Below are 25096 nucleotides of genomic sequence, written 5' to 3' on the forward strand. Positions count from 1 at the left end.
AGGGCTCTAAGCCTGGCTACATGGACTTGGATTTGCCAACTGGTTGTCTTTACTCTATAAGTCGTAACCTTCTTCTAAATTACCCCTATTTTTCTTTCGTTTTTCTTTCTTTCTTTCTTTCTCTCTCTCTCTCCCCCTCTCTCCTTCTTTCTTTTTTTCTCTTCCTTTCTTTCCCTCTTTCTTTTTCTCCCCTATCCTCCATTTTGCCGACTCAGGACTGGTACATGATTTTACCGACTGCCATACCCCCCCATACCCCCCTCTAGCTACGGCCCTGATACGATAAAGATTTGATTTGTTTCATTATATTTATCGTGTTTATTTTTGTCAAATCTCCTTTTCTACACATTAAGTCATTAGCCGATATGAAAAAAACAACAATAAGGTCTAGAGGGATGTGATCATAAGTATTATAGGACAGAACACCACCATCGTCACGTTCATTATTTTAATTTGATATGTCAAAGAACTATTTGATATAGCAAAGGTCGGTGGAAATTCCCCGTCACTTGAACGGAGTGCATAGTAAAAAGTAAAATTCGTTCACGATCATAGATCATAATTTTGATATGCATAACTGTGTGTGGACATGGTGGAGGACTGAGACCAATAACCTTGCCTTTTTACAGAACGAAATCAACTTCTTTAATTAACGGATATAGACAAAGGTGAGTAAATTGAACTATTCTTGATTTTTTTTTAAGTGAAGGCATATTTTACGCACATTGAAATGGTAAGATTAAGGTGGGGCATAATGGAATACTCAATTTCAAACTTGCATTATGATGTCATCAACGACAAAAAAATTAAGACAATGACACTGGCAATTTCCGATAGATTTCGTTTGTACTTTTTTTATGTCATCGACAATTTATGCATTACCAGGTGTAAATTCCAGAGAAATTCTAATATAAGTAAATTGAACTATTCTTGTATTTTTTGTAAGTGAAGGCATATTTTACGCACATTGAAATGGTAAGATTAAGGTGGGGCATAATGGAATACTCAATTTCAAACTTGCATTATGACGTCATCAACGACAAAAAAAATTAAGACAATGACACTGGCAATTTCCGATAGATTTCGTTTGTACTTTTTTTATGTCATCGACAATTTATGCATTACCAGGTGTAAATTCCAGAGAAATTCGAATTTATTTTTCCAAAAGAAAAATCCCTTTTGCCCCACTACTGGTGCAAAATGAATCTCCCCCTTTTATGGCACTCTTCATTGGGTCTTCAATTCTCATCCCATGTCTGGTAGTTTTCCGCTTGTAGTTCCTGATCATCTTTACGACGACTTGCAAACAATACACCCACTGGCGGATCCAGGGGGGGCACAGCCGGCCCGTGGCCCCCCTTTTTAGAAGCAGAACTAAAATTTGTAATGTAAAAATGCCATTACAACAGAAGTGTGCCTCCCCTTTTGAAAGTGAGGCTCTCTCTCTTTTTTTTTTGCCTTTCATTTTGTTCGGGGACGAAATATCAGTCATTTTTGGCTTAAACCTTTTTTTTTTTGGGGGGGGGGTCTTGTCAAATTTATTAGGGGACGAAATATCATTCATTTTTGGTTAAAAGTTTCTTTTTTTATTGTAATTATTTTCCTCGGAAAAAACGTGCCCCCCCTTGGAAAATCCTGGATCCGCCCCTGAATACACCTGAAAATTATTGAGGTTATCCAACTACCGCAAACAATCAATTGATCTTAAAGCTCGTGATGCAAAATGGTTTTCACCTGGGGCAAAATAGAACATACTTATAGCAAAATGATTCCATTTTGCCCCTTACTTTTAATAATCAATTTTGCCCTAATGGTGTATTTTCTTATCAAAGGTTTACATGCTAAATTCCTGAAGCAAAGAAGGCATGTAAAAACATGTGTATAATGTTGATATCTTTTAAGTTAATTAATTTATATAGTTGCATGTATCAATTTCATCAAAAACTAATACATGCAACCAGAAAATTTACAGTTCTATAATCACCACTTATCTTAGATCACGAGGGTGCATTTTTTAAAGAGACGTTACTCGGATGTGTGCAGGGGGGCGTTTCATCAATATTTTCGTCCGACAAGTTGTCAGATCTGACAACTTTCCTGAATTCTGATTGGTTGAGAAGCACTGTTACTATAGTAACTGTCGGATAACAGCACTTGTCGGATAAAACGTCCGACAGGTCCTTTCATGAAACGCTCCCCAGATGTTGCTGGATGAAAGTTTATGGTTGATGTTATGCCGCCATCCCGTCTGCTTCAGAGAATTCGTAAAGAGGGCGTACTTTATTTACTTATGCACATTTATTTACTTATGTGTGGGTGTACGTGTGTAGATGGATGTGTGAGTTCTGTGACGGGAGCTGTGGGTGGTGGTGAGTTGAAGTGAGCTTGTGTGAGTGTCTGGGGAGAGAGATGAGTGGAGGGGGTATGGGGGTTAGGTGAGTGTGTAGGGATGTTTTATGATAATAATCTTCCTCTAATTAACCTTTGAAATAATCTTTTATTCCTTTTAAAATCTATTTCTTGTACAATTATTATGTGCAACAGAGATTATTTCTATTCTATTCAGGGAAAAAAGTCATCCTTTTCAAAGTTTTTTTGTTGTTGTTATTTTGTCGATTGATATGGGTTTTTTTCTCTGCTTTCACATTCTTATAGAAGAGAAATTTGGCAGTTTAATTTCATTTGTAATCATTTTAAAAAATATTTGTTATCTCATTGATATTGATATATTTATTTGTTTGATTGTTTATTGATTGTATACATGCAAAGAATCTTTATTTATATGAATTGTAATTGTAAACTTATTGATTCGAAAGAGGAAGAAAATAAAATATCATTCAAAACAAAAATTAAACAATTCCGTTTTGCTCCTAGTGTCGGTTATGCCCTCATCTTCCCCAGTGAAAATATTGAAGAAGGAATTCTGCTAGCTTTTGTCAACCCGGAAGTAAGATAAAAAATAGAATGGAATGTAACACGAAGTGGACTTTTTGAATATCAGTATAATGTTCGTTTATCCTAAACAGGCCTATATAAAAGTTGTGACATTAATCTCATAAGCCTTATTCAAATAGTGCGAGCGAGAAGCGTGAGCTATTTTTTTTACAATTTAAATTTTCATGTATTTTGTCATAAAATTCTGGGCAGTGTTTGTGATCTTAAACAAATGTGTATGCAGCTAATACTGCGAGCGCAAAGTGCGAGCAGAAATTTTTAATATAGGCCTCCTGTTTAATCTGATTAAAGTGACCTGTTAAGAACATGCTTGCAATTAGAGGCAACGTTACACATTTCAACAATCAAATAATCCGAACGCAAACGCGAGCTAAAATTGTTTGACGTTTCTACCAAAAATATGGAAATTCCAAGCACGTTTTGTAATCGTGAAACGGATAAAACTAAAACATATAAAACAAAACAAATTGATGCGAGCGCGAAGCGCGAGTGGAAAAATTCAAGATTTAGACTTTACAATAATAAAAAAACGGGACACTCTGTTTACGTTTTTTTAAATCATGAAAAGAATATTTAATTGGGGATCTTCCTACATTGATAAAGCGAGCGCGAAGCGCTCATAATTATAAATAATTACAATCTCATAAGCCATATTTAAATAGTGTGAGCGCAAAGCGTGAGCTAATTTTTTTTTGAACTTACATGTATTTTGTCATCATTCTGGGACATGTTTGTGATCCTGAACAGATGTATATGCAACTAAATAATTACTGCGAGCGCGAAGCGCAAGCAGAAATCTTTTATATAAGTTTTGATCTGATTAAAGTGACCTGTTAAGGACGTACATGTAGTTAGACATGAAGACGTTACATATTCAGCATTCAGCAATCAAATAATGCGAGCGCAAAGTGCGAGCTGAATAGTTTTGACATTTCTACCAAAATAATGGAAATTGCAAGCACTTTTTGTAATCGTGAACCGGATATGTATATAACTAAATAATTGGTGCGAGCGCGAAGCGTGTACGGAAAATTTGAAAAGGATGAGTAATTGGGGATCTTCCTACATAAATAACGCGAGCGCAAAGCACGAGCCGAAAATCTTTGATGTTCTGATCTGAAACTGGATAATGATTTAATAAATAGAGAACAAGTCGCTTATCAAATGAAGATAGCCAAGGTAATTCCTTTATTTAAAAAAAGGTGATAAGTTGGATGTCGGTAATTACCGACCTATCTCTCTTTTGTCCACATTTTCTAAGATCCTTGAAATAATAGTATACGTTTGTCAATGCATAATATTTTATCTGATGTTCAATTTGGGTTCCACGAAAAGCACAACACCACTCATGCCCTGATGAATTTTGTCAACAAAGTGGTCAATGCTCTTGACAAATCTAGTCACCTTGTGGGTATTTTCCTGGACTACTCCAAGGCCTTCGATACCATCAATCATTAAATCATACTTAAAAAATGTCTCACTATGGTGTGCGAGGGAAGGCATTGGAGTGGTTAAGGAGCTACTTATTCAACAGACAACAATACGTGTTTGTTTCAGATCACAACTCCAATTTGAAATATGTTAACTGTGGAGTCCCCCAGTGTAGCTTATTGGGCCCACTTCTTTTCACAATTTTTATAAATGATTTCTGTAGATCATCCAAAATATTATCCCTTGTCTTGTTTGCAGATGATCCGACCTTATTTTTTTCTCATCAGAATCCACAAATTTTAGTTGATGTTATCAATTCTGAACTTATTAATGATACTGAATGGATAAGAGCCAATCGATTATCTTTGAACTTTAAAAAAACAAAATACATGTTATTTAGTAATTCCACAGACAAGTTAGCGATGAACATTATGTTTGATAATACCCCATTAGAAATGGTACCTTACACCAAATTTTTGGAATAACAGTTGACAGTTAACTTTCTTTGAAAAGTCATATTTAAAATATATCCAAAATAATTTCACGAAATATAGGTATTATTAATAGGCTAAAATTTTGCATTCCTCCACATCATTAATCATGCTCTACTCATCCTTAATCTTGCCTTATTTAAACTACAGGATTCTTATTTGGGGCGATACCCATCAATATTTATTAGATAAATTGTTGCTTTTGCAAAAGAAAGCACTTCGTATTATTTATAGTACATTCTTCCGTTCTCATACGGACCCACTTTTTTTCTCGAAAGTAAACTGTTGAAAGTAAAAGACCTGTATTTACTGCAGTTAGGGCACTTCATGTATAGTTATAATAATAATGCACTTCCCCATATTTTTGATGCCATGTTCCCTAAAAATCAATTTCATCATAACTACCCCAAGAGACATTCTGACGAACTTCACATTCCACTTTACAGAACTTTACTGGCCAAAAATACATTCCTATTCAACGGTCCTAAATTCTGGAACTCACTAGCTAATAACGTTAGAGACAGTGTCTCCTTTAATTCATTCAAACGTAACTTTAAACTTATCCTGCTTGATTCCTATAATTCTTCGCAACGGAACACTTCATTATCTTGATTATAATCCTTACAATTTTCACTTTCATTGTTTTATCTTTTTTTCATCTGATATAGTCCAGTTATATCATGTTTTATTATTTCACCAGATCAAGCTGGTTCGTGGTCAGCCCTTTCCCATTCATTCTTATATAGTTTTCCTCCTTTTTAAAAAATGGTTGTATTGTCTTGTACTGCCATGTCTCTTGTTTTGTCTTGTCTTCTATGTCTTGTCATCCCCTCTCTCTTTCTTTCTTTTTTTCCTTCTGTCTTGCGCAACATATCCTTTACAACGAAGACCTCTTTGTGTGAAAAGCTTTGCATTGGTTCAGTAATTATGTTTGCATCAATATGATTTCTTTTGTTCTCTTTTTCTTTCCTGTAGTACATACATGTACCTATATAGGAATAAGTCGACTATACTTTCTTCATTTCCAAGGGGGATCTACACTTTTACAAGCTTTGCTTTTAGTGGACCCCCTCATTTCCATTTATGCTCTATATTATACTGTTTTTGTTGTTGTTTGTTTTACGAAGTAAGAATGCCCTTCTGTAAAATTGTACTTGATTTGTATTACTTTATATTACTTTGTATTATGTTTTGAATGGAAATGAAATAAAATAATTGAATTGAATATCAAATATGCGCGCGTGTTTCAGATTTAGACCTAGAATCTGGACATTCTGAATGCATTTTATTATGAAAATTAATATGGCGAAGGCGAAGCGCGAGCTTAAAATATATTTGATATTCCGATCTGAAAAAGGGTCACTTTAAGTTCTATATTTCAAGCACTTTGTAGGCAAATTATGAGGTTGGTATGGATTTATATTTTGAAAAAAGAGCTGATACTTTTAACTATAATTGCTTTGAGTTTTGACATAGGGCCGGGACATTCTAAGGACAATTTGTCATCATATGAAAATTAAGAATATCTTCCTCTTCCTCTTGCTAAGCACGAGATGAAACTTGTCGATATTCCATTCTGAAAAAAGGACGACTTAATTATTGAATTCATATCTTATTGATTAATTTGATAAGCCTATGAGAGCGCCAAATCTGTTAATATTATGGCCTGAAAATTGGACATTTTATTTTTTAAGCACTTTTTAAAACTATTGATAGGATATATGATTTGATATATTTTTAACAATTAATGCTAACGCAAATCTCGAGCCGAATTGTTTTTATAAATGTCATGAAATGGGTATTTAGATTTATTAAATAATTAATATTGAGATATACACTGGCGTAAATCCCGGGGATGGGGGGATATATCCCCCCCCCCCCACTTTTCGAGGAGGGAGGATGGCCTGTACAAACATCCTCCCACTTTTTACGAAAGAAATGAAAGAAAAATCACAAGAGGTAATTGTTTTATTGGTGAAAATTTTTCCTGAAATACCGCTTAACAAATAAAAACAATATTATTGAATCATAAAATGCAAGTAAAGAGCCAGTTCACCATTCCAAACGAATTACTTTTGTCCTTATTATAACATTGAAGGGAAACCCCCGTTTCTTCCAATTCATAAATGTTGGGGTCATTGGGAAGGGATTAAGATGGAATGTCAAAATTATTTTAATGTGATCTCTAATATAACCATTAAACCATCATGGGGCAAAAAAGATAATAATATTGGAGGGGTATTTGCCATATGGAATACAGTGGCGTAACTACAGAGGGCATGGGGGCACGACCCCCCCAAAAAAAAACCAACGGGGAAAAGGAGAAAAGAGGGAGAAAGGAAGAGAAACGTAATGGGAAAGAAGAAAATATTATTCATTATAATGTTATATTATAATTATGGTATGTTACATTGCATAAGAAACATTTTTATCATACATGTAACTTTATGAAACATAATTTGCCCAGGGCCTACGTCCTCATTGTTCCTGGTGCTCGCATTGTCTGTTTAACGAGATATGTAATCCTGTTGTACTAAAACATCCCTTTTTCAAGTCAATATAAACCAAATATATTTCCTAGCACTTGAATTATCATTGTTTTATATAGTGACTTATGTTTCTTTTTCATGACTGAAAAAGTGATTACCCCATGTTAAGGTCTTCGTATATATGAAACATTTCCTGTCCGTGATTACGTTCGCATTAATGGATTGGTGAGATATGTCCTGCTCTTCATGAATTCCTAAAAACAGTCCTTAAAATGTCCCTTCTTCTGATCTAAATATCAACAATTTTAAGCTCGCTCTTCGCGCTCGCGGTGGTTAATGAAATACGTATGGTCCTAGTTAATTCCTACACAGAAACCCCACTTCAGGTCTGAATTATCTGAATTTTCAGCTCGCGCTATATGACTAGTGAGACGCGTATGATAATCATGATTGTAATGACTACAAAAAGTGTTTCATGTGTTCAGATGTAATTCTAATAAAATCAGCAAGCGCTTGGCACTCGCATCAGATGACTATGGTGAGATATGCATACTCTTAATGGATTCCTGAAATACATCCTTAAAATCTCGCTGTTTGGGGTCAAAATATAAGAAAACTTCAGCTCGCGCTTCGCGCTCGCATTGTTTAGCGAGACAGGTACCTATCATGATTACACAAATTTGATTATAATGTCCCTTTTTAGGTGTGAATATAAAAAAATTCAGCTCTCGCTTTGCGCTCGGATTATTTGATCAGTGAGATACATATCCATTTAATGACATTGTTATTTAATAAAATGTCTCTATTGGGTCAGTATAACTGGCAACTGAGCGCGCTCACTCAGTGATTCAAAAATTTTGCTGGTGCCCCCCTCCAATGCCGTGACCCACGGTACGCTACTGTTGACATTTAAATGACAATTCTCCTTGCATATCTAAAAAGATGATTGAAAAAAAATGCCAAAATATTTCAGTCATCCCCCCATCAACACGGATTTACGCCAGTGGAGATATACATAACACCAATTAAAATGCAAGCGTGCAGCGATTTCTTATACCATTTAACAATCAGACCTGAATAGGGATATTTTGAGAACTTTATAGAATACACGAAAATAATTGGTACCTGACAAATCAAAATTTCCGAGCGCGCACCGCGAGCATAATATATTAATATTCAGACCAGAAAACTGACATTTTACAAAGCACTTTTTAAAAATCAATTTGTAAATCAAACATAATAATGAAAGTTCGATTTCTGAGCTGATTTATGTTTTGTATATTGACTTCAAAACTCGATGTTTTAAGCTCCATATTGTGCAAGATATGTAAATCACCTAAAGGCAATGCGAGAACGAAGTGCGAGCGATTCCCCCCCCCCCAAGTTTCCCCCTCATCTTATTTCTTTCACTCGTCTTCCTCCCCTTATTTTTCCTCTTCTTTTTTCTCCTCTCTTTTCCTTTCTTTTCTTCAACTTTCTTTCTTTCCCCTAAAAAAAAATATCCGGCAATAAAGGGGGGGGGGGAGGGGGTCCTGGATGCGCCTTTGCGGTGCCACTGACAGACCATAATAAAAAACAACATTGGAGCGTGTTGCCGATTTAACTCATTTATTTGACCGTCTGTGCCGCTGAAAACTGCCTCTTTTTATCATATTTCCCCCCTCTATTTTGTTTTGTTTCTGTATTGCTTGTTGGTCTTGTTTGTTGAATTTACTCATGTATATTATATTTGTTTATATGTTTTTGATCAAGTCAAAATAATATTGAAACAGTTGTATTAGTATTATGTTACTCGAAAAATAATGATATTGTATTTTATGTTGAATGAATTCAGTAAAACAACTTAAAACAAAACATTCAAAACATTGAATTCCAAGGTAGTTTATTATGATTTTACGTAATAATCAATAAATATTTACATGCTATTAACACATGCATTATGCTTAACTTTGATTTAATTATTTGTTCAGCAATTTTTATCCTTTCATTTTCGGAAAAGCGAACCTCATTTCATTTCGGACTAAAGGACCTTCGGAAAAACGAACCTTATTTCATTTTCGGACTAACGAACCATCGGATTAATGAATGTAACCCGATCAAGTCTATGAAACTTAAGATCAATGTATAAGTTTGCAAAGAAGTATACATGTAAAAGTAAAGAAAACACCACTCGGCATGATACTAGTGAGTAATGGGGGGGGGGGGGTAGCAACTATATCCAGCTACTGCAGCATATACATGTAGAGACAATTTGATATGCGCCATTACAAGGATAGTATGTTGTTATCATTATTGCTGTGTTATAATAAATATTGATAAAATCAAAGGTCTTTTGGAATTCTCATAAGAATAGACTGTCTTATTCCGAAGGTTCATTATTCCAAAGGTTCGTAGTTCCGAAGGTTCATTTGGCCGAAGGTTCGTTATTCCGAAAACGAAGTAGGTTCGTGAGTGCGAAAACGAAATAAGGTTCATTAATCCGAAGGTTCGTTAGTCCAAAAATGAAATAAGGTTCTTAGTCCGAAAATGAAATAACTGAGGTTCGTATTTCCGAAAATGAAAGGATAGATATTACTGAACAGATAATTAAATCAAAGTTAATGCATGTAAATATTTACTAAGTATTATGTAAAATCATAATAAACTAGTTACGTATGTAAAAAAAAGAACATGTAGAATTAAAATATATTCGCCGTTTTTTCTAGATACGCCGCTGTCTCTCCGCATTTTCATCTTGGAAATTACTAACATTTCTCATTTTGACAAAGAATACTCTTAAATAGTCCAAAGTGAATTAGGATTCCATAATTATGATACATTTCTGATCTAGGAGACATTCCGTCGGCTATAAATGACTAAGACTTTCATCGATGTGAATGGAGATAAAATATAAAAATTTACCCAAAATCTTTATTTGAGCAAAATTATTTAATTCACCCACCTTTGCATCATGATCCGTTAGTTACAGATATATTAAATTTGATAACGTTTAATGCAGGGGCGGATCCAGCTTCCGCCAATAAGGGGGGGGGGGCAATATGTCGTATCGTGTACAATTAATAAAAAGTTGTGAGCGAGCGAAGCAAGCGAGCAAAAGTTGTAACATATTTATACAAAAATCCAAGTTCGTGATAGATTTTTACATAATATTTGGAAAATAATATTATATCTTACCCTTATCCTTTTTCTTTTCTATTTATTTTCTTGGTTGTGAAAATATTTTTTTCTTATAAACAACTTAAATTTGTAATAATCTCACAAGCCCTATTTGAATAGTGTGAGCGCAAAGTGCGAGCTAAAAAAAAGAAACCTTCGGAATAACGAATGTAACCCGATAAAATATGTTGCCATCTTGTCAAGTCCATGAAACTTAAAATCAATGTATAAGTTTGCAAAGAAGTATACATTTAAAAGTAAATAAAACACAACTCGGCATGATACCAGTGCCGAGAATGAGGGGGTGGGTGTCCGGGGTAGCTGTATGCAGGGTGACCAGACGTCCCGTATTTCCCGGGATTGTCCCGTATTTTGCTCCTTTGTCCCGGCGTCCCGACAAACCCTCCCCGGGACGCCTAATTGTCCCGTATTTCAGAATATTGAAAAAAGTACATTCAAAAGTGACAAATTTTCATTTAATTATAAATAACCAACAGATGACAAAGCAGAGACAACAATTAAATTGATAACTGTAAACTTTTGCAAGTAATGCGGTGTTTTTCTTGCTTGTGTAACCCAATACATTGCAAACGAACTGGTATCCTGCCTATGTGTGTGTGGCAGGCTACTAGCTAGGCATGTATGATCGGAGCAAATTCACAATGGTGCAAACAATCTCACATGATAAACAGTTTTTCCACCAAAAAAATCACAAAGTCGGCAGGAAATTCTTATAATTATTCTCAGATTAATGATTTGGAGATGTAATCGGTGCAAGAAGTTATTGACTTTTCATAGATCTATTTTTCAGCTTTCGTTTTGAGTCTTGGTGTGTACGATGCCGCGATGTTTCATCTAATTTTTAAGTTTGACAATATGTTTCACTTTGAAATTTTATTCATTTCTAAAACATTTTACTTTTTGAATCTTTTAAAATACATTAAGAAAAACACCAAATAACATTATGATTTTTATTAGATGATTATTTTTTTTGTTTACTTGAAGTTTGAACTTTTTTCCTTTTTCTTTCTTTTCTACCTTATCCTTCCTGCATGCCCCTTTTCGTTCCATCTATCTTTATTTCCTATCTTTCTTTCCTGACCATTTTTTTCTCTCTCTGTTCATTTTTCTTTCTTTACTTCTTTCTCTTACTTGCCTTCTTAATCAAATTTCCCTTTTTTATTTCATTCTTTCTTTCCTTAAATTACCTTGACTTCTTTCTTCCTCTCCTGTTTCTTTTTTGTTCTTTCTCTCCTTCCCTTATTTTCTCTTTTTTCGTTCTCTCCTCCCTTCATTCTTCCCTCCCTCTTTTTCTTCCTTTCTTTATTTTATTTTTTCCTTGTATTCTTTTCCATTTTTCTTTCTTTCCCTTCCTTCCTTCCTCCTTCCCTTCCCGTTTTCTTTCTTTCTTTAAAAGAATAAAGGAAACATATTTCTTTCCTTCATTCTTTCTTTCCTCCTCATTTTTGTTACCTTTTCCCTTTAATTCTCTCCTTTATTTTGTCTTTCATAAATTTATTCATCTTCCCTTCCTTTCCTTTTCTTTCTTTGTTTCTATATTCATTTCAAAGAATGACGGAAGCCCTTTTTTCTCTTTTATGCTTTCTTTACTCCTTCTCTTCTAACTTTCTGTTACTTTATATTTTCCTTAATTTTCTTTCCTTCTCAATTCATCTCTTTTCTTTCTCTCCTTCATTCTTTCGTTCACCTTCCCTTCCAAATATTTATATTTTTCACAAGTCTAACACTGCGCGTGGGCTTCTTTGTTGATGTTTATTTGTCAATTGTCCCGTATTTCATTTTGTAAAATCTGGTCACCCTGGCTGTATGAAAATTAGGGCGTATTAGTCCGGCAGCCCAGGAGGTTTATTCAACCGAAAGCCGGACAAGCAAATGACCCCATAGCTGGATGGCATGGACCTTGAAGTTTACAAAAATGCATTGCTGCCGGGTTCTATGCGTGATCTTCCCTCCGAAATGACGTAATATATGACGTCACTACAAAATGGCCCTATTTCACCATTTTTCAGACATTGTCCACATATCATAAAGTCAAGGGAGAATATCTCAGCCAAATCATGCTTGTTTTGTATGAAACTTTCACAATGTATTGTTCAAGTAGTGCACAAGAGATATGCAAAATTTCACGAACAGAAATTATTGTTTACATATGCAAATTACGTAATGAAATTTGCATATCATTAGTTTTGGAGATTTCTCGCATAAAAAATTGTCAAAAATTGATTTAGAAATTTATTTTCTTTTGTAGTGTACTTTATTTGATATTTTTTTCTCTCAAGCATAATATCATTGTCTTCATCTATATCTCTACTTTAAGAAAATATATAACAGTAATTGAAAAAGACATCATAGACTGTGATTTCAGCCCCCTTTTCAATATGGTGCGCACGTAGAAATTGTGCGTTTTTGCCCTATTTTCACCATATGGCTGAGGTGTGCGAACGATATGCCTACTTTATTGATGTTTCCTGCATTTTGCATGATATTCAATCTTCCAAACAACATATTTTCTTCTTCATCATGTCTCTGGTGATCAATCAATGATTTCAGCAAAAATTGATTGCCCACTGGGCAGTCTATAGGCTACGTTTTCAGCCTAGTTTTCAACAACGAACCTATACAATGTAAGACTGCATCGTTGTAGTCGAGTCGGATAAGAGGTTCCTGTACATGTGTACCATCAAAATATTTTTCACTCAATTTTTCAATCAACGTTTTGGTATTTGTCTAAACTGTCTCGTTAATGAATCTTGATGTTCCCTTCCCAAAATCGTGTCCAACGGGGTTCAAAATTGATATCTTTGGCGGCCCTCTTGGACTTTATTAAAATGAAAATCAATTATTTTCATATTTTATTGCACAGAGTCTGACAATGGGACAATCTTTTAATCAATACGCATTTCTCTATGATTGGGATAGTAGAAATCGATTTAATTCGTTTTCTGATGATATATTTTGAAATAAAATTTATCCCGAAATGGGCATGATTTTGGTCAAAAATTTGCATGTGCATTGATATCTATCTGTTCAATCATTAACATCAACAACTATTTCAAAATATCAGCATTCGACACGAAAGAGGATATAATATACCGATAATACTGTAACGCTTCATGACAATATGTATGTCTTTATTTGCTTAGTTAAAGGGCAAATACCATTATTACCCATTTATTGGAAAATATGCCACTTTGGAGCCCATATTAAGGCAAAAAACGTTTCTGATATGGAATAAAGCCACTTTCATTCTTTTTAAACTACATGGAGATAAGAAGGGTAGAGTTTCCTCTATCTGCTACTAGCATACTGAAGCATACCCTTCAGGGAGCGTCGAAATCACCCACCCTTTTTCATATTTTACCTATTTGTGGGAAAATATGCTTTTTCAAGCCCCCATTGAGGCAAAAAGTGTTGCTGCTATGTAATACGGCCACTTTCATTGTTTTTAAACTATGTGGAGACAAGAGTAGAGTTTTCTCTATCTGCTACAAAAAAGGTGTGCTGTTACAGCAAAGCCTATACCCCCTCTGAGGACTGCTAAAGTTACCCGATAATTATACGTATTTTGCCCATTAATGGGAAAATATGCTATTTTCGAGCCCCCATTTGGGCAAAAAGTGCTTCTGCTATTTAGTAAAACCACGTTTATTATTTTCAAACTATATGGAGACGAAAGAGTAGAGTTTCTTCTATCTGCTACATATAAAGAGGTGTTGGCATATTGGAACATACCCCTTAGGGGGTCTCCGAAATCACTTACCCTTTTTCCATATTTTACCTATTTATGGGAAAATATGCAATTTTCGAGCCCCCATTGAGGCAAAAGTGTTTCTGCTATGTAGTAAGGCCACCTTTATTTTTTTCAAACTATATGGAGACGAAAGAGTAGACTTTCTTCTATCTGCTACATATAAAGAAGTGCTGGTACAGTAAAGCCTACCACCTTTGGGAACTGCCAAAGTTACCCGCCCCTTTTACGTAATTTGCAAATTCATGGGAAAATGTGCTATTTTCGAGCCCCCATTGAGGCAAAAGGTGTTTCTGCTATGTAGTAAAACTACTCTTATTGCTTTTAAACTATATGGAGACGAAAGAGTAGAGTTTCCTCTATCTGCTACATATAAAGAGGTGTTGGCATATTGGAACATACCCCCTTAGGGGGTCACCAAAATCACCTACCCTATTTCATATTTTAATTATTTATGGGAAAATATGCTATTTTCGAGCCCCCATTGAGGCAAAGGTGTTTCTGCTATGTAGTAAAACTACTCTTATTGCTTTTAAACTATATGGAGACGAAAGAGTAGAGTTTCCTCTATCTGCTACATATAAAGAGGTGTTGGCATATTGGAACATATCCCCCTTAGGGGGTCACCAAAATCACCTACCCTATTTCATATTTTAATTATTTATGGGAAAATATGCTATTTTCGAGCCCCCATTGAGGCAAAGGTGTTTCTGCTATGTAGTAAAACTACTCTTATTGCTTTTAAACTATATGGAGACGAAAGAGTAGACTTTCCTCTATCTGCTACATATAAAGAGGTGTTGGCATATTGGAACATACCCCCCTTGGGGGGTCGCCAAATTCAACTACCCTATTTCATATTTTAACTATTTAGGGGAAAATATGCTATTTTCGAGCCCCCATTGAGGCAAAAGGTGTTTTGCTATGTAGTAAAACTACTCTTATTGCTTTTTAGCTATATGGAGACGAAAAAGCAGAGTTTCCTCTATCTGCTACATATAAAGAGATGTTGGCATATTGGAACATACTTCCCTTGGGGGGTCGCAAAATTCACCTAACTTTTTTCCATATTTACCTATTTATGGGAAAATATGCTATTTTCGAGCCCCCATCGAGGCAAAAGGTGTTTCTGCTATGTAGTAAAACTACTCTTATTGCTTTTAAACTATATGTAGACGAAAGAGTAGAGTTTCCTCTATCTGCTACATGTAAAGAGGTGCTGGTACCATAAAGCCTACTCCCTTTTGGAATTGCTAAAGTTACCCGCCCCTTTTACGTAATTTGAAAAATCATGGGAAAATGTGCTATTTTCGAGCCCCCAATGAGGCAAAAGGTGTTTCTGCTATGTAGTAAAACTACTGTTATTGCTTTTAAACTATATGGAGGCGAAAGAGTAGAGTTTCCTCTATCTGCTACATATAAGAGGTGTTGGTATATTGGAACATACCCCCTTAGGGGGTCACCAAAATCACCTACCCTATTTCATAATTTGACTATTTTGGGGGAGAATGTGTTATTTTCGAGCCCCCATTGAGGCAAAAGGTGTTTCTGCTATATAGTAAAACTACTCTTATTGCTTTTAAACTATATGGAGACGAAAGAGTAGAGTTTCCTCTATCTGCTGCATATAAAGAGGCGTTGGCATATTGGAACATACCCCCCTTATGGGGTCGCCGAAATCACCTTCCCTTTTTCCATACTTTACCTGTATATGGGAAAATGTGCTATTTTCGAGCCCCCATTCAGGCAAAAAGCGTTTCTGCTATATGGTGAAGCCAGTTTCATTCTTTTGAAACTACATGGAATTAAAGGAGTAGACTTTCTTCAATCTGCTGCTAATAAGTGGTTGCACAGCAAAGTCTATCCCCTCCGGGGGTTCCGAAAGTCACCCACCCCTTTTCCATATTTTTTTCCAATATGGGGAAAATCTGCCAATCTTGGAGCCTCTGAAGAAGGTAGCAGTCGATGTACCGCACTTTTTTTTACATGTAGCTGATAGAAAAAATGCCTCTTCTTTTATTTCAAAGTGGTTTCCAAAATCAAAGCTAGCTTTACTATATACATGTAGCAGAAATGCCCTTTTGTCTGAATACAATAAAGAATGAAAATAGACATATGTAACTGATAAAGAAGATCCTACTTTGTCATCTTTATGTGGTTACAAAACAAAAACAAGGGCTTTACCGCAAGGCAGAAACACTGTTTGCCTCAAAATGACTAATTTTCCGAGAAACTGGCAAGATACGAAAAAAAGATTGGGTGACTTTGGCAGCCCCCTGAGGGTTAGGCTTTGCTATGCCCCAATTTCTTTATATGTAGCTGATAGAGAAAAGTGATTTAAAGGAAAAAATTACATACTCAAAACAAAATGTTACCACATTGGGGGCTCCGAAAAGCACGATATCATAATAGTCAAGCTATGGATAATGGTATGGTACTGTATGTAACATTTTACTGGTTCTTGTGGGACTATGCTTTAAGGTGCCCGAGAGTAATTGCATGCAAAATGAAAATGCAGAGCAATGCCTCGAACTTCTATCTTTTTCAAGAGATTTAATTATCATAAAAATTGCTTTGTGTAGAAAATGCCTTTTACCCTCATACACATGATACAAGTAATACATACCTTTCTATCGATCGCTAGTACGTTTTTTTCTGCATGTTAGGCACATCAACAAAGGCGATCGGATGCAAGATGAAACAGATAGATGTCAAAGCATCATGAACATTTTGGTTCAAAATTTTTGATGAATTCTTTTTTTTAATATATTAACCGGACTATTCAGAAAACAATTTCAACCGATTTCTACTATCCAAATCCTAGTGAAATGCATATTGATTTAAAATTTCCCATTGTCAGACTTTGTGCAATAAAATATGAAAATAATTGATTTTCATTAAAAATGTCCAAGAGGGCCGCCAATGATATCAATTTTGAACTCCGTTGGACACGATTTTGGGAAGGGAACATCAAGATTCATTAACTAGACACTTTAGGCAAATACCAAAACATTGAGTGAAAAATGTTTTGATGGTACATAGAAACCCCCTTATCCGACTCGACTACAACGATGCAGTCATACATGGTATAGGTTCGTTGTTGAAAACTAGGCTGAAAACGTAGCCTATAGACTGCCCAGTGGGCAATCAATTTTTGCTGAAATCATTGATTGATCACCAGAGACATAATGAAGAAGAAAATATGTTGTTTGGAAGATTTAATATCATGCAAAATGCAGGAAACATCAATAAAGTAGGCATATCGTTCGCACACGTCAGCCATATGGTGAAAATAGGCCAAAAACGCACAATTTCTACGTGCGCACCATATTGGAAAGGGGGCTGAAATCACAGTCTATAATGTCTTTTTCAATTACTGTTATATATTTTCTTAAAGTAGAGATATAGATGAAGACAATGATATTATGCTTGAGAGAAAAATATCAAATAAAGTACACTACAAAAGAAAATAAATTTCTAAATCGATTTTTGACATTTTTTTATGCGAGAAATCTCCAAAACTAATGATATGCAAATTTCATTACGTAATTTGCATATGTAAACAATAATTTCTGTTCGTGAAATTTTGCATATCTCTTGTGCACTACTTGAACAATACATTGTGAAAGTTTCATACAAAACAAGCATGATTTGGCTGAGATATTCTCCCTTGACTTCATGATATGTGTACAATGTCTGAAAAATGGTGAAATAGGGCCATTTTGTAGTGACGTCATATATTACGTCATTTCGGAGGGAAGACCACGCATAGAACCCGGCAGCAATGCATTTTTGTAAACTTCAAGGTCCATGCCATCCAGCTATGGGGTCATTTGCTTGTCCGGCTTTCGGTTGAATAAACCTCCTGGGCTGCCGGACTATATCCATATCCAGCTATCTGCAGCATATACAGTCATGTAGAGACAATTTTATATGCGCCATTGCAAGGATAGAATGTTGTTATCATTATTGCTGTGTTATAATAAATATTGATAAAATCAAAGGTCTTTTGGAATGCTAATAAGAATCGATATTATTTGTACACGATGATAATCCCGACCATTCATTTGAGGACGCGTACGCTTATTTAGAACGGTAGTTCATTTTGGGAGAGACTTTTGGGCCCGTCGTCATGGTCGTAAAACTCCGTTCTGTAATGCAAATTGTGTGACATGGGATTTTTTTTTCGTTTCGCATCTGGAACGGAAACATTCAATTTGCGTTTCGTGTGCAAAATTCTGGTTGCTACTATGGTAACAGCGATATATCTGATTTAGGACGACTTTCCAAATCCAAATTTGCTTCCTCCCAGAGCTCGAGAGGCCGCCCGGGGGACCCACTTCCATTGAATGGTGGATACCAGGCGCGACCACACGTAAAAAGGGAAAGAGTGGGTATACACCCTCATAACGCTACATAGGCCTCATCAATGGAAGTGTACCCCCCGGCAAACCCCCCATTTCTGCGGAAAAGTAAAACATACTGCCCATTATGTGCTAGAGGCATATTGTTTATGTAGAAGGTGCTGGCAAAAGAAAAAAACTCCGCAAATTTAGACGGTTTATGGCCTGTTGCATGCTGTGTACATGTCAACGCATGGGAAATGATTCGGCTTGAGAGGTGATCTGACCCATGGAATCAATTGCCACTGATCCACAAATAATGCACATTAAATGCAATATCGATTCGATGGACTGTAATGATCTATATCTAAGTCTAATTCGGTAAGTTTTTTCCTCATTCAATATGTACTCGATTTGTTTGAAAAACCACTTTCTTATCCATGTCATAATCTACATTTCGCATGTCTTCAGCCATCTGGAGTCATAGCCATGATACAGGTACAGTCCCGCCGCGAGCTTAGGCAGGCAAATATGGCATGGCATGGCATGCTGGTATCGTATGAAAGAGCTTTGCACACGAATAGCAAGATCTATAGGGCCTGTAACACAAAGCTTGGCAATGATCGTAAAACAATTTTCTACGTTTGATTGTATTGACTGTAATGTATAATCAATCTAGAAATTCGAGTCTATGATTAATCGTCAACTTTTGAGTTACCCGACTCTCGCGTTGTAGAGATTTGCGAAAGGTGCCTATCGATCAGTTTACCACTATCCTTAAGAGAACCCATGCAGGCCATTAATATTCAGTGCACATTAAACGATATCAACTTTAAAGGGAGAGTCCAGGCTAAAAATATTTATATCTTAATACATAGAGTAAAATTCACTGAGCAAAATGCTGAAAATTTCATCAAAATCGGATACCAAAAAATAAAGTTATTTAGCAATATTTTGTGAAAACAGTCGTCATTAATATTCATTAGGTTGGCTGATGATGTCACATCCCAACTTTCCGTTTTTTTATGTTATTACATAAAATCATGTTTTTTCATTATTTCATACTTGTGTGAATAATATGTCTCCCTTATAATGAAATAAGTTGCAGCAATAAATATCTAATGCACTAAATCAGTTGTCAATGCAATCTTTCTAGTTCTTAGAGATTTTTTTTTTAAGTAAACCTAATTTCATATGATAAAATACCAAAGAAAAAGTGGGATGTGACATCATCAGCCGACATAATGAATATTCATGACAACTGTTTTCACAAACTATTGCTAAACTTTAAAATTCAATAACTTTGTTATTTGTTATCCAATTTTGGATAAATTTTGTTCAATGGAGTCTACTCTGTTTATTAAGCTATAAATACTTTCAGCCCGGACCATCCGTTTAATATATCTGCAACTGACGGATCATAATGCAAAGGTGACTGAATTCAATAATTTTGCTCAAATCAAAAACTTGTGCAAATTTTTATTCACATCGATGAAAGTCTTAGCCATTTAGCCTACGGAATGTCTCACGAAGTCACAGTGAGGCGCAATTCCAAAGATGGAAAAAGTATTACAAAATTATGTATGAAATAAAAAAAAATGATTAGTAATTTACAGAAGGATTGGCTTGCTTTACCCAGCGAAAATAAGTTGATTTGTGAAAACTATAGAAACAATTAAATGAATAATTGAGAATAATAAAAATTATCTTATTAAAGAAACATTGATATACAGATTATGATCATTCGAATTCCGTACGTTTATGGTGAGCTCAATAAAAAGATGTTAAGCTTAATATTCAAGCGATGCATATAGTTTAAATGTGGTAGCTTTATATAAATTTATCAAATTTTGATAACATTTTCACTTTTCTGCTTACTTTATATTCACAGCAAAATTTCAGTGATTAGAAAGTGAAAATTAATTTACATGTAAGAACGTATATTCCGGAAATATGAAAAGATATTCAAATCACAAAGGAAGTACGTTGTGCCTTTCTTTTAAAGAAAATGTTAAACTTTATATACATGCATATATACATATACTCTTTTTCTACTTATCATTAACATTATTGTCATTATCATTTCTTAGAATAAACATCACTGGAGCTTTATTTCAGATGGGTATATGCCTGTTCAATCAAGGCTAAAGAATGAATAAATCTAGGAATAAAGGACGTATCGTTCTTTTGTTCCTTTCAAAATCGTGTGTGTGTGTTTAATGGAGGGAGGGGAGTGGCAGTTAATTCCTCCTACTTCATAGAGGCAGAGGCCGCGGAAGGGTTTTGAAAGGGGGAGGGGGCTGGGGCTAACCATGCCAAATATCATAATCAGATGGTCATTTTTACGTGTTTGTACACAGTTTTGAGGTAAAGTACGGTAGCTGAACCCCCTGCTGCCCCACCCCCGTTTCCGCGGCCTCTGAGAGGTACGCTCCAGAGACGAAAGAAGGTCATTGTTTTTCCTTCTCATGAATTCGTTTTTTTTTATTATTCTGTAGAGTTCAATCATGGCTGAGGAATTAAAAGACACGATCGCTCAGAGTCTGGAGTGTCCCGTTTGTCTGACTACCTTTACTGATCCAAAGATCCTGTCTTGTTCCCACACCTACTGCAAGGTCTGTCTGGAAAAGCTCTTGGAATGCCATGGTGATGATCAGATGATCCGATGTCCTGTCTGCAAAGCTGATACCCAGGTCCCACACCAGGATGTTGACAAACTACCGGCAAGCCAAGCTTTGAGGAATCTCATAGAGGACGTGAAAAATCAACATCAAATCTGTACGAATTGTGATTCCGAGAATAAGCCCAAAGCTGTTGTCTACTGCCAAGACTGTGGCAACTATCTATGTCTTACTTGCCACAATATGCACTCTCAGTGGAAAAACTTTGTTGATCATGAGATCATAGCCATGAGTGAGATCTCATCAGGAAAGGTGTCAATACGTAGATACCGGAAATGCAGGAAACATCCGAAAGAAGATGAAGAATGTTTCTGTTCTAATTGTAAGAGATTCACATGCTTCAGGTGTGCTGTTATGGAACATAAGGATCAAGGACACCAGGTCATCGAGTCAGCTGCTTATGAAAGTCATCACACGAAGACAATCGACGAGCTTAAATCCAAGGTGGAGAAGAAACAATCTAGCTTTCAGAATTACATCGATCTCATCGATAAAGAGCAGAAGTGTGTGGATGATGCTATGAAGCATTGCGCAGATGACATCGTCAAAGCATATGATGAAGCAGTTCAGCAGTTGACAGAGAAGAGAGAAATCCTACTTGGTGAAGTCAAAGGAAAGACTGAAAGAGTAGAGGAAGCCCTGGGAGAAATGAAGAAATCAGCTCAGCAGCGCATCAATCAGTTGACGACCATTGCTGAGATGGTAATCAATAGGAAAAATGCGCCAGTAGACATGGATACTCGGGTTGTATATGATACTTTATGTGAAGACCTGCAGGAGGCCTTAAATCAGGAAAATGCTGACAAGCAGCAGCCGAATAAAACATGCATGAAGGCGAAAAGTTCCAGTTTTGAGAGAAATAGCGGAAAGGACGAGTTAGGTCTTGGTAAAATTGTTAATGTAGTTGTAAAGAGCATAGCTTTGCCTACTAAAGATAGCATGAATGCCATGATAAACACACCAGATTGTAGTATGGCAGTAGGATGTGTGAAAGCACATGGCGTGAACATCTTCTCTGCTGATGGTCGTCTGCAGCAGACAGTCCTCAAGGATGTTCAGATATTTGCATTAGGTTTCCTCTCTGATGGTCGATGTGTTGCAATGGATAACTCAAACACTTTAGCACTGTACACACCAGAGTTCATGAAGTTGGATGTGATGTTTGAGACTCTGAATTGCGATGAAGGTGGGATTTCTAACCTCACTGTTGATAGTGATGATCTGATCTATGTTAGCTACAGGAAACCTGAGAAGATCCAGGTATTCTCATCAGCAGGTGGGAAGGCAGTCAAGGAGATACAATGCCACGGATATGTACCATCGCAAATCACTTCTTACAATGATTCACTAATCATTAGTACAGGTGAAACAGTACATTTGATAGACAAAGAAGGTGATGTAAAACATACATTAACCAAAGGAAGTAATACTTGCCTATATGCTGCAGTGTCTCAAAGCAATACAATCCTGATAGCTATGGTGAAGTACGATGAAGGATTGGTGATCATTGAGGAGTATACTGACGAGCTGAAGTACGTTCGGAACCTCGTTAAAGAGTACAAGATTGAGAAGCCTGAGAGACTTTGGTATTATCTCAAGCAGTACCATTCAGGAGAGATCGCCTTCTGCACTCCTGATAACCTCTATATTATCATACGCGGATCCAGGGGGAGGGGTAGATTCGAGGGGTCCGGGCACCCCCTATCGGCGGAGCAAAAAGAAGGAAAAAGCGGGGGAAAAAGAAGGGAAAAGAGAGAAGACAAAAAGAACGGGAAACATAAGAGGATGAAGACGGGTGAATAAAATAAGATAAGGGAAGACTTGGAAAACAATTTAAGTCTTTCATGTCACAGTACACAGGTACAGCATAAAATTCCGCTTGCACTTCACGCTCGCATTGTCTTTTAGGTGATTTATATATCTTGCTCAAACTGGAGCTTAAATATCAAATTTCGAAGTCGATATACAAAACGTACTTCAGCTCAGATATTGGAACTTTCATTATTTTGTTTGATCTGCATATTGATTTTTAAAAGTGCTCTGTAAGAATTTATGTTTTATCTCCTGAATATTAACATCGTCTGCTCACGCTGCGCGCTCGCAAAATTTGATTTGTCAGGTACCTTTTATTTTTCTGTATTCCCATAAGTTCTCAAATATCTGTATTCAGGTCAACTTGTCAAAACAAAATAGCTAGCGCTGCATGCTTGCATTTTGATATGTATATCTCAATATCAATTCTATAACAAACTACTAAAAATCCTCATTTCATGACAGTTAATCAAAAAATTTGGCTCGCGATTTGGGCTCGCATTGATTATTGAAAATATATTAACTCATGCATTTTATTTTATAATTACAAAAGTGCTTTAAATGTCCATTTTTCATTTCATAATGAATATTAACAGGTTTCGCGCTGTCATTGGGCTTATTAATTTAATTTAATAAAGAACATTGCCCCTTTTCTAAAAACGGAATATCGATAAGTTTCATCTCCAGCTTAAGAGGAGAAATAGCAAGATAGTCATCATTTTCACATGATGGGATTATGTTCAGATCTTTTTTTAAATTGTGATTCATATCCACCTCATGATTTTCCTACAAAGTGTTTGAAATGCAGAGCTTACATTGACCCCCTTTTCAGATTGGAATATCAAATATTTTAGCTCAAGCTTCGTGCTCGCTTTTTTTATTTTCATGATGAAAAAAAGGGTAAGAATGCCCAGATTCTAGATCGAAATCTGAAACACGCATGTTTATTCAGATACGTAGCTTGTACTCTATTTTAAATCATTATGAGCCTATATATCCAGTTTCAGATCAGAATGTCAATCTCACTAAACAGATTATGCGGGTGCCGAGAGCGAGCTGAAATTTCTTGATATTCTGACCTGAAAGTTTGATATTGTAAGCATTTTTGATCAAAGATTAAGATTGACATCGAAAAGAACAAATGATGCGAGCACGAAGCGCGAGCTAAAAATTTTGATATTTCGATCTGAAAACATGACAGTTTTATGGACGTTTTTCACAAAAAAAACAAAAAAATATGTCCAAAAAAATTATTGCAAATCGAAGCGGGAGTTCTTTTGAGGTTTAGAACTGAAAACGGGACAATCTATTCACCTATTTAATCATGAAACTATAGGTTTTTGCTACAGAAATGATGCAAGCGCGAGCTGAAAGTTTATATATTCTAATCTGAAAAGCGAACATTTTGAGCACGATTTGAAATAAAGAACGATTTGTGTATCTTAATCTCGCTTGCTGAACATTACAATCTTGTCTTTTTTAATGCATGTCCAGAATCATTGGGGGGGGGGGGCAAAATGATGTTTGCCCCCCCATATTTTCGGTTTCACTTCGTAATTCCAAAGCTTCGTAATTCCGAAGATTCTTCTCTGAACATTACACTCTTATTTTATTTTTGCACATCCGGAATTATGGGGGGGGGGGCAAAACGATATGCTTGCCCCCCCAATATTTTCATTGGTGGTGCGATCGCCCCCCCAGGATCGACTCCTCTGTGCTTGAGATATTGTTCAATACGAAAATGAAAAAAACATTTTTCTTTTATGGTAGGGATCCTGACTACTTGTTGGCCTATTAGAATAATATACATAGACCTATACAGAGTGAGTCAGAAAAAAATGTCCCACTTTTGTTAAGTTGAATTGTTTAAAATATGAATATTTAAAGCTTGTGTATAGTTTTGGTAAATCCACCAAAATGCACCTATCACTATTCCAATTCATTGCTAGCTAATATGAATGGATATGCC

General features: G+C 35.8%; 1 protein-coding gene across 1 annotated transcript; it reads left to right on the forward strand.

Moving 5' to 3' along the window:
* Positions 1–567: 567 nt before the first annotated feature.
* LOC121406890 (tripartite motif-containing protein 45-like) lies at positions 568–23118 on the forward strand. Its single transcript, XM_041597762.1, has 2 exons — positions 568–668; positions 21133–23118. Exon 2 carries the CDS (start codon positions 21142–21144, stop codon positions 23116–23118), a length of 1977 nt encoding a protein of 658 aa, XP_041453696.1. The 5' UTR covers positions 568–668; positions 21133–21141.
* Positions 23119–25096: the final 1978 nt, after the last annotated feature.

Source organism: Lytechinus variegatus, chromosome 2 (genome assembly GCF_018143015.1).
Source record: "Lytechinus variegatus isolate NC3 chromosome 2, Lvar_3.0, whole genome shotgun sequence".
In the NCBI taxonomy this organism is placed as follows: Eukaryota; Metazoa; Echinodermata; class Echinoidea; order Temnopleuroida; family Toxopneustidae; genus Lytechinus; species Lytechinus variegatus.

Coding starts and splice junctions, on each gene's coding strand:
- LOC121406890 (XM_041597762.1), top strand. CDS start 21,142: ATGGCTGAGGAATTAAAAGACACGATCGCTCAGAGTCTGGAGTGTCCC.